This window comes from Zootermopsis nevadensis, unplaced genomic scaffold, assembly GCF_977971745.1.
Source record: "Zootermopsis nevadensis isolate Lab colony 2312 unplaced genomic scaffold, Znev_1.0 Znev_ptg000061l, whole genome shotgun sequence".
Classification (NCBI taxonomy): domain Eukaryota; kingdom Metazoa; phylum Arthropoda; class Insecta; order Blattodea; family Termopsidae; genus Zootermopsis; species Zootermopsis nevadensis.
This window is the reverse complement of record NW_028259192.1, coordinates 4079970-4094983: the sequence shown is the minus strand read 5'-3', so window position 1 is coordinate 4094983 and position 15014 is coordinate 4079970. Positions and strand designations below refer to the sequence as shown.

The 15014-nt window shown below is 39.2% G+C and overlaps 1 protein-coding gene across 2 annotated transcripts in view; it reads right to left on the bottom strand.

The window, feature by feature from the left end:
- The window catches only part of PsGEF (Protostome-specific GEF), a 194187-nt gene that overhangs the window by 3624 nt on the left and 175549 nt on the right, over positions 1-15014 (bottom strand). For both annotated transcript variants that reach the window (XM_087340636.1, XM_087340637.1), the window contains exons 22-30: positions 11174-11518; positions 9944-10067; positions 8699-8958; positions 7484-7745; positions 6692-6827; positions 5468-5654; positions 4695-4913; positions 3040-3212; positions 553-688 (exon numbers count right to left, since the gene is read on the bottom strand). In XM_087340636.1, the coding sequence (XP_087196762.1) occupies positions 553-688; positions 3040-3212; positions 4695-4913; positions 5468-5654; positions 6692-6827; positions 7484-7745; positions 8699-8958; positions 9944-10067; positions 11174-11518 (1842 nt within the window). The remainder of the gene's footprint in view (positions 1-552; positions 689-3039; positions 3213-4694; positions 4914-5467; positions 5655-6691; positions 6828-7483; positions 7746-8698; positions 8959-9943; positions 10068-11173; positions 11519-15014) is intronic.

The window sequence follows — 15014 nt, the reverse complement described above, 5'->3', positions numbered from 1 at the left end:
AATTGTGTCGGTTTATTCAGAGGAGAAATACAATATACACAGTTCTGAAATTTTTGAATACTTAAATTTTCCCATGCTAAGGTGATGCTAAATAATCTAACATGGACTATCCTATCAGATGAGCCTCCATTCATGAACACAATGTTATAATTTAAGATTTTAGGTTTTCATGGCTATGAGTAAGTTGATTGTGATTGTTCAGGTTGTGACGACATGTAGTATTATAGGTAGTTACCAATGTTTTAAAGGAATGTATTACCTCCACCTCTGGTGTTGCATTCTTTTGCAACATTGGCAATCACTTACAAGATTACATGACATTACGACTCTGAAAACCACAGTCAAAATACGTTAACATTTCAAATACCAGAATAGTATAAATATGATTAAAACATAAATCAAAACCAGATTTCTGTTATTACAGCTATTTTAATGAATTATAAACAAATTATAGAAAAATTAAATATACATGATGAATTTTAAATTCTGTTGATGATTAGCTATGCATTGGACTAAGAGATGATTGTGTGCAATGTAATCAGAAATACATACATTCTGTCGACGTGGGGTTAGCTGTCGAGGTAGGGTGGTTGGGATGTCATCCACTGTCTCCCTGTTGAACAAACGGAATAAGGGCTTGCCACTTGTACCATCTTCAGCGCTCTTCCGGCCACTCAGGAAACCAAGACTGTGGACAGCGAATACAGCCATTTCACAGATCGCATGGTAGACATTACTATACTTCATTTATGATGTCTGTGGTATGGACAGAAAGATACTGGATGGTAGAGATGCAAAGCTTATTTCACAGCCACAGATTGTAGCACAGGAAACGCAAAATTCTAAAAACTGTTTCCCAACCTACCACTAGTTACTGTAAGGACAACAAAACATTTTAACTGTTTCCATTTGTCACTGTTTTTATGACTACCTGCAGTTCTGCTATGAGAAACAGACACACATGTATTGCAATTAATGGAAATTTTCTGGCTGGCAGCCAAGAAGAATCCTGTATTTTAGTCCCAATATATTTATATCTGCTTAAAACTTATCATGAATGAAGTATAGTTCGTTAATTTGGGGACCATAAATGAATGCTTTTGATGTTCCATTGATTTTTTCTATTGATTTTTGTGCTCACAGTAGATATTGGTACTACAATAAATTCTTTTGCCTCTGAGCCAACATGTATTAGATGTCCTGGAATTTGAAATCTTTTCATATGTAATTCTGGAAATTTCCTGAACTCCAAACTTTCTATTATTGTGTAACAATCCTAGAATCTATGTAATATGGACATTAAGAACGTTAGTATGTACGTTATTTAAACAAATGGCTGATTAGCTGCTATGAGACAATGGTTATGTGTGGTGAACTGAAAAGAACTGGATAGGAAGGTACTGCACTATAATTTAACTGAAATGCCTCATTAAAATAATGAATACATTTTACTTGGTGTTTTATTTTCATGGTGCTCTCAATAATTCCAGTTATACAACATAAAATAATTATTAAAAATAATAAATTTAAAAGGCTATGGAAAGTAATGGTAGTGGCTCAATTTAAGGTACTATCTTGGCATTTGCCTGGAGGGACTGAGGAAAACCACAAAAAAAATTAGGATAGTCAGTCTCCAGGCAGAGATTTGAACCTTGGACCTCCCAATTATGAAGCAGGAGTGTTAACTAACCACTCAGCCATGATGTTTGATGAGAAACCATGAACCATCAGTCAGACTAATCAATGTTCAGACTCAAATGGGACACATTCAGAACGTATGATGTTTCCTGTAACTTGAAGAAACCCGCTCTAACCATCCAGTTTTTTGATGGATACCAGAAGCTTTGGTCATTGCTACTTTTTACCCATATGTGTTTTTATAGAAATTAAGTTTAAATAATTAGTGTGGTGCAGATATAAAGGGTGATTATTAATACTGGGGATACTTGGATACTGGGAATGACCCGTTCTTCAAGTGCCTGAGCACTGTGGGTCCCAAATTTTTCATTGGCGCGATCTATTGACATTTGGTAGGACTCCTTGGACGAGGGATCGACCTCTACCTGTACACAGGACAGCACAACACAGAAAAACACGGACAAACATCCATGGCTTGAGTGGGATTCGAACCCACGGTCCCAGCGACCAAGCGGCACAAGGCCCACGCCTCAGACCGCGCGGCCACTGCGGACCCCGATTCTTAATTACATGTAGTAAATACAAAGATTATGTTCTACTATAAAATCAAAAACAAAAAGTTCCTATAAACATATGGTCACAACTGTTTTTATAGCAGGATATGGCAACATTGTGTGGTGTTGACGGTTCAGTTTACAATTAATGATTGGGCAGAAATAATTATCAGTCTCCGGACATTACAAGCTAAGACCTTGACTGTTAGAAGCCTTTCATCTTTTTTATTTAATGGAAGAATTCTCTCAACTGTTGGAAGATGTACCTTGGTAGTGCAACACACTAGTCCCATATGGTTTATGCATGATGGAGCTCCTGCTAATTTTACCTGCGATGCAAAGCAGTTTTCAAAGTCCTACTGAGTGTTTAAGAAGAAATGAACCAGATTTCTGTAACGCACAATCACATGATCTAACACCCACTGACTTCTATCTGTTGAGTCATCTGAAGGGCATAGTTTACTCAAAAAAGAGTCACTATGCAAGATGAACTTTGACATTCAATTCAATTCACTCCTTCTCAGTATTCCTAGCAGGCATTTTTCAAGAGGTTTGTCCATCAGAACTCTGTGTGCGTTCCTCATCTCCTCATCTTAACCAAATCTCAGCCCATTGCACCCTCCCAAATTTCACTATACTACCAGTACTAGGTGATCTATATCAGCCACTAAACGCCTCCTTATGAAATATCCTGGTTTGCTCAGTTCCTTCATCCCTCTTTAGGTACTCCAGCTTTAGTGCTGGAAGTAGGGCTAATCCTGCAATGCCAAATTGTTTTAACTTCTATAGAAGCTTGGAACTTATTAGGCATAAGTGCTACACATTTTGCCACATTGAAAGTGCTTACAGTCTGCTGTTCTTCACTTGATGGGGCTCCTCGCGCTGTCCACGCAGTCGCAGTCGGTTGAAGAAGCCAGGACCCTGCTGCTGCTTGATATTGACTGGGGTAGGAGTTGTTACTGGCACTGGGAGGGGTGGGGTGTGACGGTAAATGTCAGCAACAACGCCAGACTCGCTGCCCTGCCAGCAGAACCCACAACAAAACACACATCACCGGTCCCACCAGAGTTCCTTTTCATTTGTAACTGATAAAAAATTGTTCATTATGTTCTTCAACTGACCGACCTGTAATGTAAAACCTTCCAGGAGGGACTTCAGACATCAGTTACCCTTAAGCATATGTAATAAGTGTAACATAAATTGTAAATTAAACATTATATAATTTAGTGAAACTGTCACACAGGACTCACTCGAAAGACGACTTCTGGGGCTAACTCTCAGGAAACAACGAGAGAAACAAATGCACAATAGTGACGTCCAAAATATATCGAAAATCAAAGATTCTTCTCGAGCATGTGGACAATGCGAAACATTGATGGGCCGAGCACATTATGAAAAGAAAAGACGGGAGATGCACAACAAATACCATCATATGGTAGACAAGAAACAAGAAGAGGCCAATCGGACTGCCACCAATTCGATGGGCGGACTCACTTGTAGTGAGAGACAATATGTACCATGCTACTGAAAAGAAATTCCTAGTCAATTGGACTACTATTGCACAAGACTGAAGAAAATGGAAGCAAAACTGGGACCGTGCAAGGACAATTGCCCTCGCTGAGGAAAGGGTCTTCCAACTATCTAAGTATAATTTAGTGATCCATTTTTATGAGTAATGCTTGCTCTTCATAGCTTTACACATACACACACACACACACACCCCTGGCCATGCCTTTGCTGGACTGGAAAACCTCTGGGCATCTACCATCTCAAGTTAGATCACCCAGCCCAAGGGAAATTCCCCTAAGGGGCTTGGCTGCCCACGGGGTAGGCAATCATCAGGGACTATACTTCCTTGTTGTGAACATGCTTGGCTACTGCTAACTAGGCTTGAAACCCCTAGGGATTCAAATCGAAGCCTTTACCTAGCAAGCTTTCTCCCTGGAACCTAGGCCCCTGTGCTTGCTGCTCCAGAGATGGTGCCCTCCAGGCTTTATCTCCTACACATACCCTAACTTTCATGACCCATCATCTTGCCCTTGCTGAGCTTGGACACCACTGGGCTTTCAACTTCACATCATAGACCACCCTGGATTTGCCAAAAAGAGGATTGGATGACTAGAGGGCTAAGCTACCTCTGGGGCCTGGTACCATGTGGAAATCCTGGAAGCTTCGCCTTCCCCCAATCCAGTTTCTTGCATATTTAATTACATTATTGGAGCACAGTGTTGCAACAGTGATCTTGGTTAGAATTGTTTCCTGATATCATTGTTGCCCTCCTGGTGTCATCATCTGTGTGTCTGTGATGTGGAATAAAGAACACCTTCCAAATTTCAGTGTCCTCCAAAGCACACAACTTTCCAGACTTTTAAAATATTATTTAGATGAAAATCATATTTCTAAGGATTAATATTACCATACAGAATTCCAGTAGTTACAGCCTGTTTTAATGTAGCTGCATGCCAAACACAAAGAGTTTGTACCTTGGCTTGAATGGCTTACCTGTTCAGGAGAAGGAGTTTCCTTTTCTATGACAGGAGCAGTTGTTAGTGTAGGACTGTCCATGTCCTCTTCTTCTGGGAGAGGTTCCAGTCGTCTTCTGGAAGGAAATCCTCTCACACTACTAGAGAGTGGTGGGGTTGCCAGCAGTTCATCCATCATCAGCTCTGTGTCATCATCGCCCATCCCAGCTGATGATGTTGAGTCTGCGGGTGATTCTTGCTGGAATCAGGTTTTTGATAACGTATTAAGTACGCCCCCACTTAATGGTACCTGCACCTTGTCATAGTGGTGGGGCTTGAGTACCTCAGTGACCCCAAGAGCTACTGGTAGGGCCTCCCTAGCCAGATTGGTTGAGGGGGAGAGGTCAGACTAAGACAGGTACCCTGGTCCTCCAGGTTGGAGGTTGGTCGCAAGGCTAACAACCTTGCACTGTGAAAAGGAAGATGTTTCGAAACCTCAATCAAAGCCTCGGATAGACGGACCTAACAGAGGACCGAATGGAAGAGGAGAATTGTGGAGGCCATGGACCGAATACAGACCGGAGGGCCATAGAAGAAGATTAAGTACGCTGTTTCAGAATCAACAGCATGGCTCTTTAATAAAAGCAATTGGGAAAGAAATTACCAAGCTGTGGAAGCATATGGGGGTTTGAAGACAAATACACCTCAGCATTATATGGCATTGTTCACAAGTGCCTGCCTCTGTATGATATCCTTAGCTACTTTGATTCCACGCCTAATCTGCCCAAATGGAAGGGGATATGTTTGCCTTACCGACACTACAGGAGGGAACACCAGCTCCTCATCCAGTTCCCCCCCACTCGTTGGTGTGCCCCACACTTCCTCGCCTGATGTGGCCGCTGAGGTGGAGCACTCATCTCCAGATGATGCTGTATTGGGATCAGGGGGAGAGTCTCCACACACAGGTTGCTGTTGACTATCTGCTGTTGGCCTCAGGTATCTGTCACAAACAAAGCAACGTCACTGAACTGGATTATATATGCATAAAATATCTAAATAAATAGCGGTTAAAACATCCCTGTTCTTAAAGCATTATCCCATGAAAATGTATAAGAGAATGGCAGTACAGCTTGGGTCATTTTAACCTCAGTGTTACAAAGATGCAAGCTGTCAGCTTCATACCACTGTCTCCTCACTCCTGGAGCTGATTAGATAAATAACTGCATTGGCCAAAGATGTGGTGGTGAAGAAAATTATCATTTTACTGAAAGAGATTTCTTGCTGATAATTAAATGTTTTCCTTACATCCATCAGTGTATCACTGTGACACACAGTTGTTTCTTTCCTTCAATATAATAATTCATTCACCGTCCATACACAAACTTAAAATGTTGTTAAAATTTACTTAAAATTACATAAAATTACAACATTTTTTAGAATTAGATCTTGATACATTTCACATTTGACGACATGTTTCGGTGTATTACACCATCATCAGGTCAGGATTCTAAAAAATGTTGTAATTTTATGTAATTTTAAGTAAATTTTAACAACATTTTAAGTTTGTGTATGGACGGTGAATGAATTATTATATTGATTAAACACAAACATGACGCAGTTAAGATATAAATTCTTTCCTTCAGTTTCATTACACAATCAACAAGTGACCTTTCTAACCCTTTTAGTGTGGTCTCCTCTTTTGTTTAGTTCTTGTAAAGTTCTTGCTGACAGTTTTGTGGTTTTACTCAGTGTCTCCAGTCAAATTGCATTGTAACAATTTCCTTCCATTTCTTACCTCCTAACCTTCATGATCACTTCATTTCATGTTCTCTGGAGTTCAAACAGCATGAATTAATTAGCCTAAGAATTCAGTAGTTATACACAAGAACTAACAATTAAACTATATAAAATTATTTTACACGGTCTATAACTTATCATCTTATATTACAAGACTGCACGCTGTACAGCTCTTCATACGTAGAAAAGTTAACAGTATAAGTAATATGTTTGTGGAGAAGCAAATTGCTGTTGGCTCACCTGTCAAGGAATGTGGCCGCTCCAGAATCCTCACCCATTCTTTCGAACAGCGCCATCTTTTCTGCCATGAAGGACCCCGCTCTCGCAGTCCAGCCCCTGAGTGACTGTGTTACTACTTCCAGGTGTGGGGGTCCCGCTGTAACACATAACACAAAACAGTGTTTTGTTTATCGTGTTATGTCAGCCAAGGCTTGACTGCTCATCTGGAAATTCTGTAATGTACAACATCTGAGAAACTTCATAACCACATTTAAACAGATGTGTTATGTCTGGGAATAATGCTGGAAATAATTGTAAGGACGTCTGTACAGCCCCGTCATCATATTGCTCAGAACGCCTTTGAGTGATGTACAAAAAATGCCCTTTCATTGAGATTTGCAGTTTTGGAAACATGAAAAGTTACAAGAGTCTACATCAGGTGAGTATGGTGTGTCTTCTAACATTTGCAGGCCCAGATGTTCATTGACCAAAACTAGCTTTAGAGAAAGAGATATTTGAGAAGGGTAATCATCATGATTCAAAATCCTCTTGGCCACGCATAGTTTTGGTTTGCCGTAAATAAATGTCCAATGTCTTGTTCTGGAGGAACAAATTCGTAATGGATATTTATTTTAACTTCTGGAAAAGCGGATCAGCATGCTTCTGTAATGCCTGAGTAAACATCACCTATTATTCATCTCTGCTGATTAAATAAAATACGCCATTTTCGGTATTGAATGCGTAAGAAGTAATCATCTTCCAACATAATCATATGGGATAAATGACAAATGTGAGCAGACGTATAATACTCACGCGAGTCTTCCTGTTTCTTGTTGCAGTCCTCTTCCTCAGCATCCGTGTCCCACTCGCCATTGCCTTCCGAGTCCGTGGAATCCTCGGCCGCCTGCTCTTTCTCGTCCAGCATCTCCAGGCTGGGCAGCGTGCCGTACCTCCTCATGCCACCAGGGGACGTCAGTGACCGGTATGGTGGTTCTTGGTCTTGCAGTGAGTTGCCTGCACTGTCATCGTCCTCATCGTCGTCCTCATCATATTTATTGCGAAACGAATTCTGTTTCTGAAGCAAAAGACAAAGCTGAAGCTACATCAGCACTAGAGATTTGTGTTGTTCGTAAAGGGACAATACCATTTTTTATGGATAGATGAGTTGATAAGGTTCAAACTGATGAAGGATTTGATGTTTCAAGAAAGACTTGGGTAGGCGTCCTAGCCCTCATTTCCTTTCCGCACCCCCTTTTAAATCCGGCCGCAATGGTGGTTAGATTCAGGTGAACCAGATCGTGAAAGTGATCTGTAATACCCACCCCAATAGCGTTCACATTCTGACCTGTTTAACGCAAGGGAAAAACATCGACCCCTTTGTATAGAATGCATGTTAGGATTGGGTCAAAGAATTAATTTTCTGAGGTGTATAGTGGTTCGGAGGTAAAGCTCCTCACATTAACCCGGGCGAACGAAAAATTTCACGCACCAGCTACTTCCAGGGAAAGAGCCCTCTGTACCCATTAACAGAATGGAACTCTGAGCCGTTCTGGGCTTCAGAGTGAGCAGATAAATCCCATCTTCATCCGAGAATCGAACCCTGGTTGCAGGTCCATAGTTGCTCTAGTGACAAAGCTGTGTGGGCTCTGATAAGAAGGAAATACGCACCATGTCAGATTTGTACATGTTGTGTCGTTCAGTTTTGTTCCCAGAAACCTAGGTAGGTGTGGCATGTTCATAATTTGTACTCCTTATAAATTATTAGTAGATGGTAGATGACCAAGTCAAGGAGGATTAGATGGATAAAACATAGGGAGAAACGTATGCAAAACTTCAGCAGAAAACCTGAAGAGAGGGGATATTCAGAGAAACGCTGAAGGGAAGAGGTCACTCGCAAGACCCAGACCAGAGACTTCTATTGAAGACTATACTGAACCAGAAAATTAATCATCGAAGATGGCTCTGACCATGCTGATCTACCCATTTGTTTCTGATCATGCCTGTAAGAAGAAACAGCATTGGGCTGACCTGTAATGTGGTGTCCAACGGAGTAGTTGGTCCCACAGGGAGACTGGTGAGATCTCCATTGTCCCACTCAAAGTTAGAGTTTCTTGGTGTGGTGTCGGGGGTTGGGGGTAGGACGGAGATGACTGGCACCTCGGTTGGAGAGAAAGGGTCGACTGTGGACTTGGTAAGACCCACTGTTGCATTGAGCGCTGTCGTCATGCCCATCAGGATGAGAGGACCCCAGTTGTCATCATAGTCATCATCATCATCCACATCCAGTCCTGGAAAATCACGTGTTCCGAGCATCAGATGTTTGATAGCTGAGACTTGTCATGTTCTTTTATATAAAACTGGCTTCGTTCCACAGGAATGGGATGAATGGGAGAAATGCGTGCGTCTATATTATATTATATTGAAAAAATATAATCATCAGACGTAAGCAGCTGTATTGGTGAATGTTAATGGTGACTGCAAACATATTTAATGGTTTAAACTGTTTACATCCCTGCATTTACAGACTGTAGAATGTAAAACACATGCAGAATGATGGGAGTACAGTAGTCTTACCTTTTCAAGATTTTGTAAGTGCTATAGACGCCTCTCATAATACGATAAAGATAGTCCAGTTCTGCACAAATCCTACTAAGTAGGTAACGATCCATTTTTTGCAAGGCTTACGCCACTCTAATAAACAAGCGGTTTAATGCTGTTTCATGTAAACGTAAACGTGTGAGAATGACAAAATGCTTTGAACGTACACAGGATTTGGATAATTTCAGCAGAAGCTGTCTTACAACTATTTAAATCAGACAAACGTGAATAAATTCTTTGATAATTATGGACGAGTACTTACTTCAGATTTACATTTGTTATATGAAATGATACAATCTGCAGAAATTATTTATCTACTCTAGATGCATAAACTGGTCTGGAAGCCTGAATCACATTTTTTTAATTTTTTTTGCTGTTTTGATAAAAATGGGTGCTGACTTGATGTGAATATAGCATAGGGGTTTATGATCACTTTTGATTTCAAACTCAGTATAAGATCAATGTTTGTGTAGGGTAATGTTCCATGAAATTGCAGTGTATCTACAAATGGTTGTCAGGCGAATTTCACTTGCAATATTTTTACCATTGTAATGCATGACGTTTACATGCGTTGTGGTTGTGGAGAAACGTTTAACATTTCAATAATTCTAATTGCAAGCTTACTCAATGTTAATGGCCAAGTGCAGTTTGTGAATTGGTTCTGAAGGAACTTACCGAGTCCATTGTTGTTGTCTGTAGTGGCCCGCTGCTGTGTTATGTTGCTGTTGGCCAGACACGTCTTGTGACATTGTCGACATACCGACACTGTCTTCTCAGGACCTCCCGATCGAACCGTTACCTGTGACAAGATTTCAGAGCAGTCCAATGGAATCCATTCTTACAAAGTTTTATTAAACATAATTATTTCTGACGTAAAGATGTAACCTTTTCAAAGTATAGTATAACAATTTCTGTTCAGTAGAATAAGTTAAAATACCTAAGTTAATTAAAAGTTAAATTGTTCTGATTACTATGTGTTTACAAAATTTCCTTCTGAGTGCCGGTGATGAATAAATATAACTGGCATACATATGAATCTGTATTTGTTCTTACTAAATGAATTCCATAAAAGTGTGTTAATAGAATCTGTTATTAAAATACCTTAATGAGTTTCGAGTCTGCAATTTAACTCCTAACACTATTGTATCAGAACTTGAAGATTTAGCACCACAAACGGCACAACCAGTAGTTGATCATGATTCCATCCGCATCTTAAACTCACTTTGTCTTTTTAAGTTGAATCTTCATGACACCCGCCACCCACCCATGCCCTTTAGTTTTTGGATAACTCCGCCAACTTTCTTGATAAAGTTATGCTCCGCCATTGTGCCTACGCAGTTGTAAGAACCTTACTGCCAATTTTGACTTCGTATCATGTTCATTTATGCAATTATTTATTTGTATGAAAATTAATGTAGTGGTCTGTATGAGAATATCTGCTTCATTTCTCTTTCCCTATCATTGCTCCAATAGTTATGCAACAGACATAACATTTCACCACCTTATTATACCGTCGGTCTAAATTGGGTCTATATCTCGAGCTTATCAATTATCTTGTCTCTGAGGATAGTTTTTAAATGTATTTAATTACTCCCAACATATTAACTCTATTCCAACCTATTCTTTAAATTTTCTTGTGATTATATAAATGTATATGAAATTGAGGATTAAGGATCCCACTTCTTTTGGCCTACTAACTATATGACAGGAACAGTTAATTGTTTATCATAATGAGAAATGACTCAGCCATGCTCAGTACATCACATAATAAAATGCCTTGACACTAAAATAACTTTCTAGGATTCTCTAAGTGATAATTTACAAAAAGTGTCTCACGTATACTGTGAAAATAAAAAAAAAAGTGGTTCTCATGTTTCAGAATCATTTGCTGTTATTACTAAGCACCTGGCTGTCAGACGATGTCTGTGACCTGCTGCGTTCCGTACTCCGCGACTGACTTCGTTCCATGTCCGACATCTCCAGTTCTTCACACTTGCTGTCGCTCCTCACAGCCATGATCTGCAGCTGCTCACCGTGGCGTCTCAGGGTCTCTGGCGACCAGACTTCAGGTTCTGGTTCATCATCAGGTGTCATGGATGCGCCCCCCAGCTGTCCTCTCATCCATTGTGCCAGATGCAGGGCACTGCCTTTGCTCTCTCCAGACTTGCCCAGCTGCCTGCACCTGTGCTCAATAAGGTCGTCTAAATGTCTCTGGGAATTCTCCAGTGACTTGCAATCAGGCATCGGAGTCTGTAAGTTAAAGGAAATGAAGTACGATTAACCCGAGTAGAATTCTGCATATGCACATAGGGAAGTATTTACATACAGGGCTGGGGCATCTTAAAACAATTATGGAATACAGCCCATAAGTTCCTTTTTGAGGATATTAAAGGTAAAATACACTACATGACAATTACTTATCTCTGTATCTTCTTTAATTACTGGGGAGTGACATGAACAAACAACACTTTTGATTTCATAAGAATTAATGAACACACAACAATGAAAATGTCTTCCTATCTTATTCTCTCTGCAATGGGAACGGGTGAACAGCATTTAATCTTGCTCTGCAGCTATTATTATTATCATAATCATCATCATTGTTGTTATTGTTACCATAATTATAATTATCAATATGGTTTAGTTACACACAACAAAACATTGTGATTGTGATAGAAGCTAAACATTTTTATTTTTTTTAAACTAAAAGCTGGACATAATTAAGAATTATATTCTGGTATCAGCCAATGAGAAAAAATTATACCAACTGTGAACAAAACTAGAATTTAGGATTTGAGGTTTCAACGGTGGTAAGTCTGAAGATGGCTGTCTTCTGGGTTGTAACTCCGTGTAGTCTGGTAGAAGTTGCCAACGTCGACAAGGAGGACAGCCATCTTAAAACCAGAATTTGATTTACTGAGGTCAAAATCAACTTAGATAGCCATAACACTGATTAGATATGTTATTGTAGCTTAAGAACATTAAGTAGGTCCACAAAACTTTGAACAAAATGGTGGGATTTTGATGAAGGCACAACAATAATGCATTTCATTAGAAATTAAATTCTGAGTCCATTCCAATTTCGCCTTAGAAATCGTTCCTGTCAATGATCAATAATAATCAACAAAGACTGTCAGTAAGGCACCAGCGAGTTATCATGTGATCGTTTCATCCATCCTTGCTAACTTCTTACTTTCTTTGGATCATTAATAAAGCTGGTGGATGTGATGACAGGACACAGCACAAGAAAACACGAAGTTTTACTATTATCTTTTTAGATATCTTGGAGTTGTGGGCAATATCGGGAAAGCTGGCCTATACTGAATAGATGTTGGCTAATGCATAAGCTCAAAACCTTGTGGGTTTATGTAGCGCTACGTATTTCAAAGGAAGAAGTAGCAGAATTGTTTAAACGACGAAACATATTTCATAATTGAATGTTAGTTCAATAAGTAAAAGAAATATATGTCTTCACTGATTACTATGACACGAGTCTAAAGCTCAATGGCACTGGATGTGGGTGAGTGGTTTCACACTCCGACCACTTTATTTCCGGGGTACATAGCTTTTGGCACCTTTAAATTCGAGGCTCTATTGTTTTAAAACTACTAATAAATAATGTTAAGGTTCTGTCTTTAGGTTGAACCATTTCCCATGATTTATGATTTAGAACAAGCCTAAAGTTGCGACCGAGTGGTTAATATTCCTACTTCATATGGTAGGTTCCGGGTTCAAATCTCGGTCTGGAGGCCAGTTATCTTAACTGAGGTTTTTCATGGGTTTCCTCAGTTCATCAAGAAAAATGATTAATCACATTTGATACTATATAGTCTGATGTATTTTTTTTATTTAGTGTTCTGTCTGATGACAGGTCCATATGAACAGGATCCTTCCATCCTTTTCTCGGACTGGGACCTGTTCATATACGTTCTTGGTAGATGATCCAGAAGTGGTTTGCCATTGCCTTCTTCTGTGTGTGAATGGAGTAATTGTTGGGATGCCACGGAGAAACCGGGGAAGCCCCCGGAGGAAACCTACGTGTTGCCTAGACCACGGCCTTGCCCAACACAAGTTATAAATTCGGGAACCGCCGGGAATCTAACCCGAGATCCCAGGATTACAAGGCCAGCGTTCTAACCGCTAGACCACCGTGGCGTTAAAGTCTGATGTAGTGACAGCATTGTTGTAAAGTAAAAGTGAATAAACGAAATATTAAGATTCTGTAATTAATTATTTGATTCATGGCTGACTGTTAAGAATAGTATGCAATTGATAATGATGTCATAATAAACGTATTATGGTGATGAACAGCAAGAATGTATGGTTACTTAGATTAAGGAAAACACACTCATAGATCTAACAAAATAAAATGTGCTGGAACGAACTAATCAGTTCATAAGCTGTTTTTTCAAAGGAGATTATTGTAAATGTATACTACTTTATGTTTGAATTTTTTTATAATGTCCAAAAACTGACATAAATTATTTAACTAACACCTACAACATGTCACAAGATGCAATTTGGATTAAAAAAAATTCAATGTGTAGCATATATTGTTCATAAAATGAAAACTAATGCATGAAATAAATATGCAGATTAATCTCAGTAACATATGAATAAATGTAGTTATATACCTACTTGAACTGTGTTAAAGTAACATGCTAGCAACAGGACAGTTTGTAATGATTCATTACATACAGCATAAAACTACTACTGCTAACGTTATATAATTATACTACGTCTAAACTGAACATTTAATATTTTAAATTTTCTCTTCTAGATACATGATAAAATAAGAGTCAATCAGAATATTGAGATTTGAGGTTTTCATGGCAGTGAAAACGATGATGTTCTTCTGGATTATGGCATTATATAGATTTGTTGGTAGGTGACATATTGGAGGGCTGAAGTGGTGAAACTGGGAAGTGCAGGGATTAAAAAGGGTTGTATAATATTACCACTTCAGCCCTGAAAATGGAGACAGCTTGTTTATTTAAAATGTTGTCTTCTGTTGATGAAAATACATGATGCCAGAACCCATAAATAAACATCATTAGAATGTTAGAAGCACTGCATTTTACTGCCCCTCTAGACTTCAGTTAACCTCGTATATTTTTTCAGCACATTACATTCTGGCAACTGTAACTATTTCACAAGAAAAAGATTATTTTTTTTGTAACTGGGAGTACACTATCTTTTCATACAAGTCACACTTAGAAGAGTATTAAACGCATTCATAAACATGAGAATTAACAATTATTCTCCATTCCACGAACACATCGTAGAGGGGGTGCAGGTAAAATTCTGTTTGTTCTTAACTTCAGCAACATATTTAGGTTAGTGGTCAGCTTAATGCTACAGCTGCTTTATCCATGGGATAAAGGTCCACAGTACCAACCGGAGAGGAGGCTGGGTGGGTCTCAGATGTGGTTCAGGTGAAGCGGCAAAGAGGAAAATAAATAGCCTAACTCTGCTTGTGCCACGAACAAAACTCTAGTCATTCAGCTAATAAACTGTCAGAAAATAAATGTACTAATCCTTTAGCATCTCATGTTTTCCTACATATCGATGTTATCTGCTTACTTTTGAGACAATTTCCCGTACGAGTGAGAAAAAATTGCAATAGAAATTCTCTCCAGCAGCGTTACAATGTTCCAAAAGACATTTGTAGGTATTTTCAATGTAGTACAGGGATAGCTGTTATTAAACGTGAGGACTGAATACGAATAAATCAAACTGTTTGATT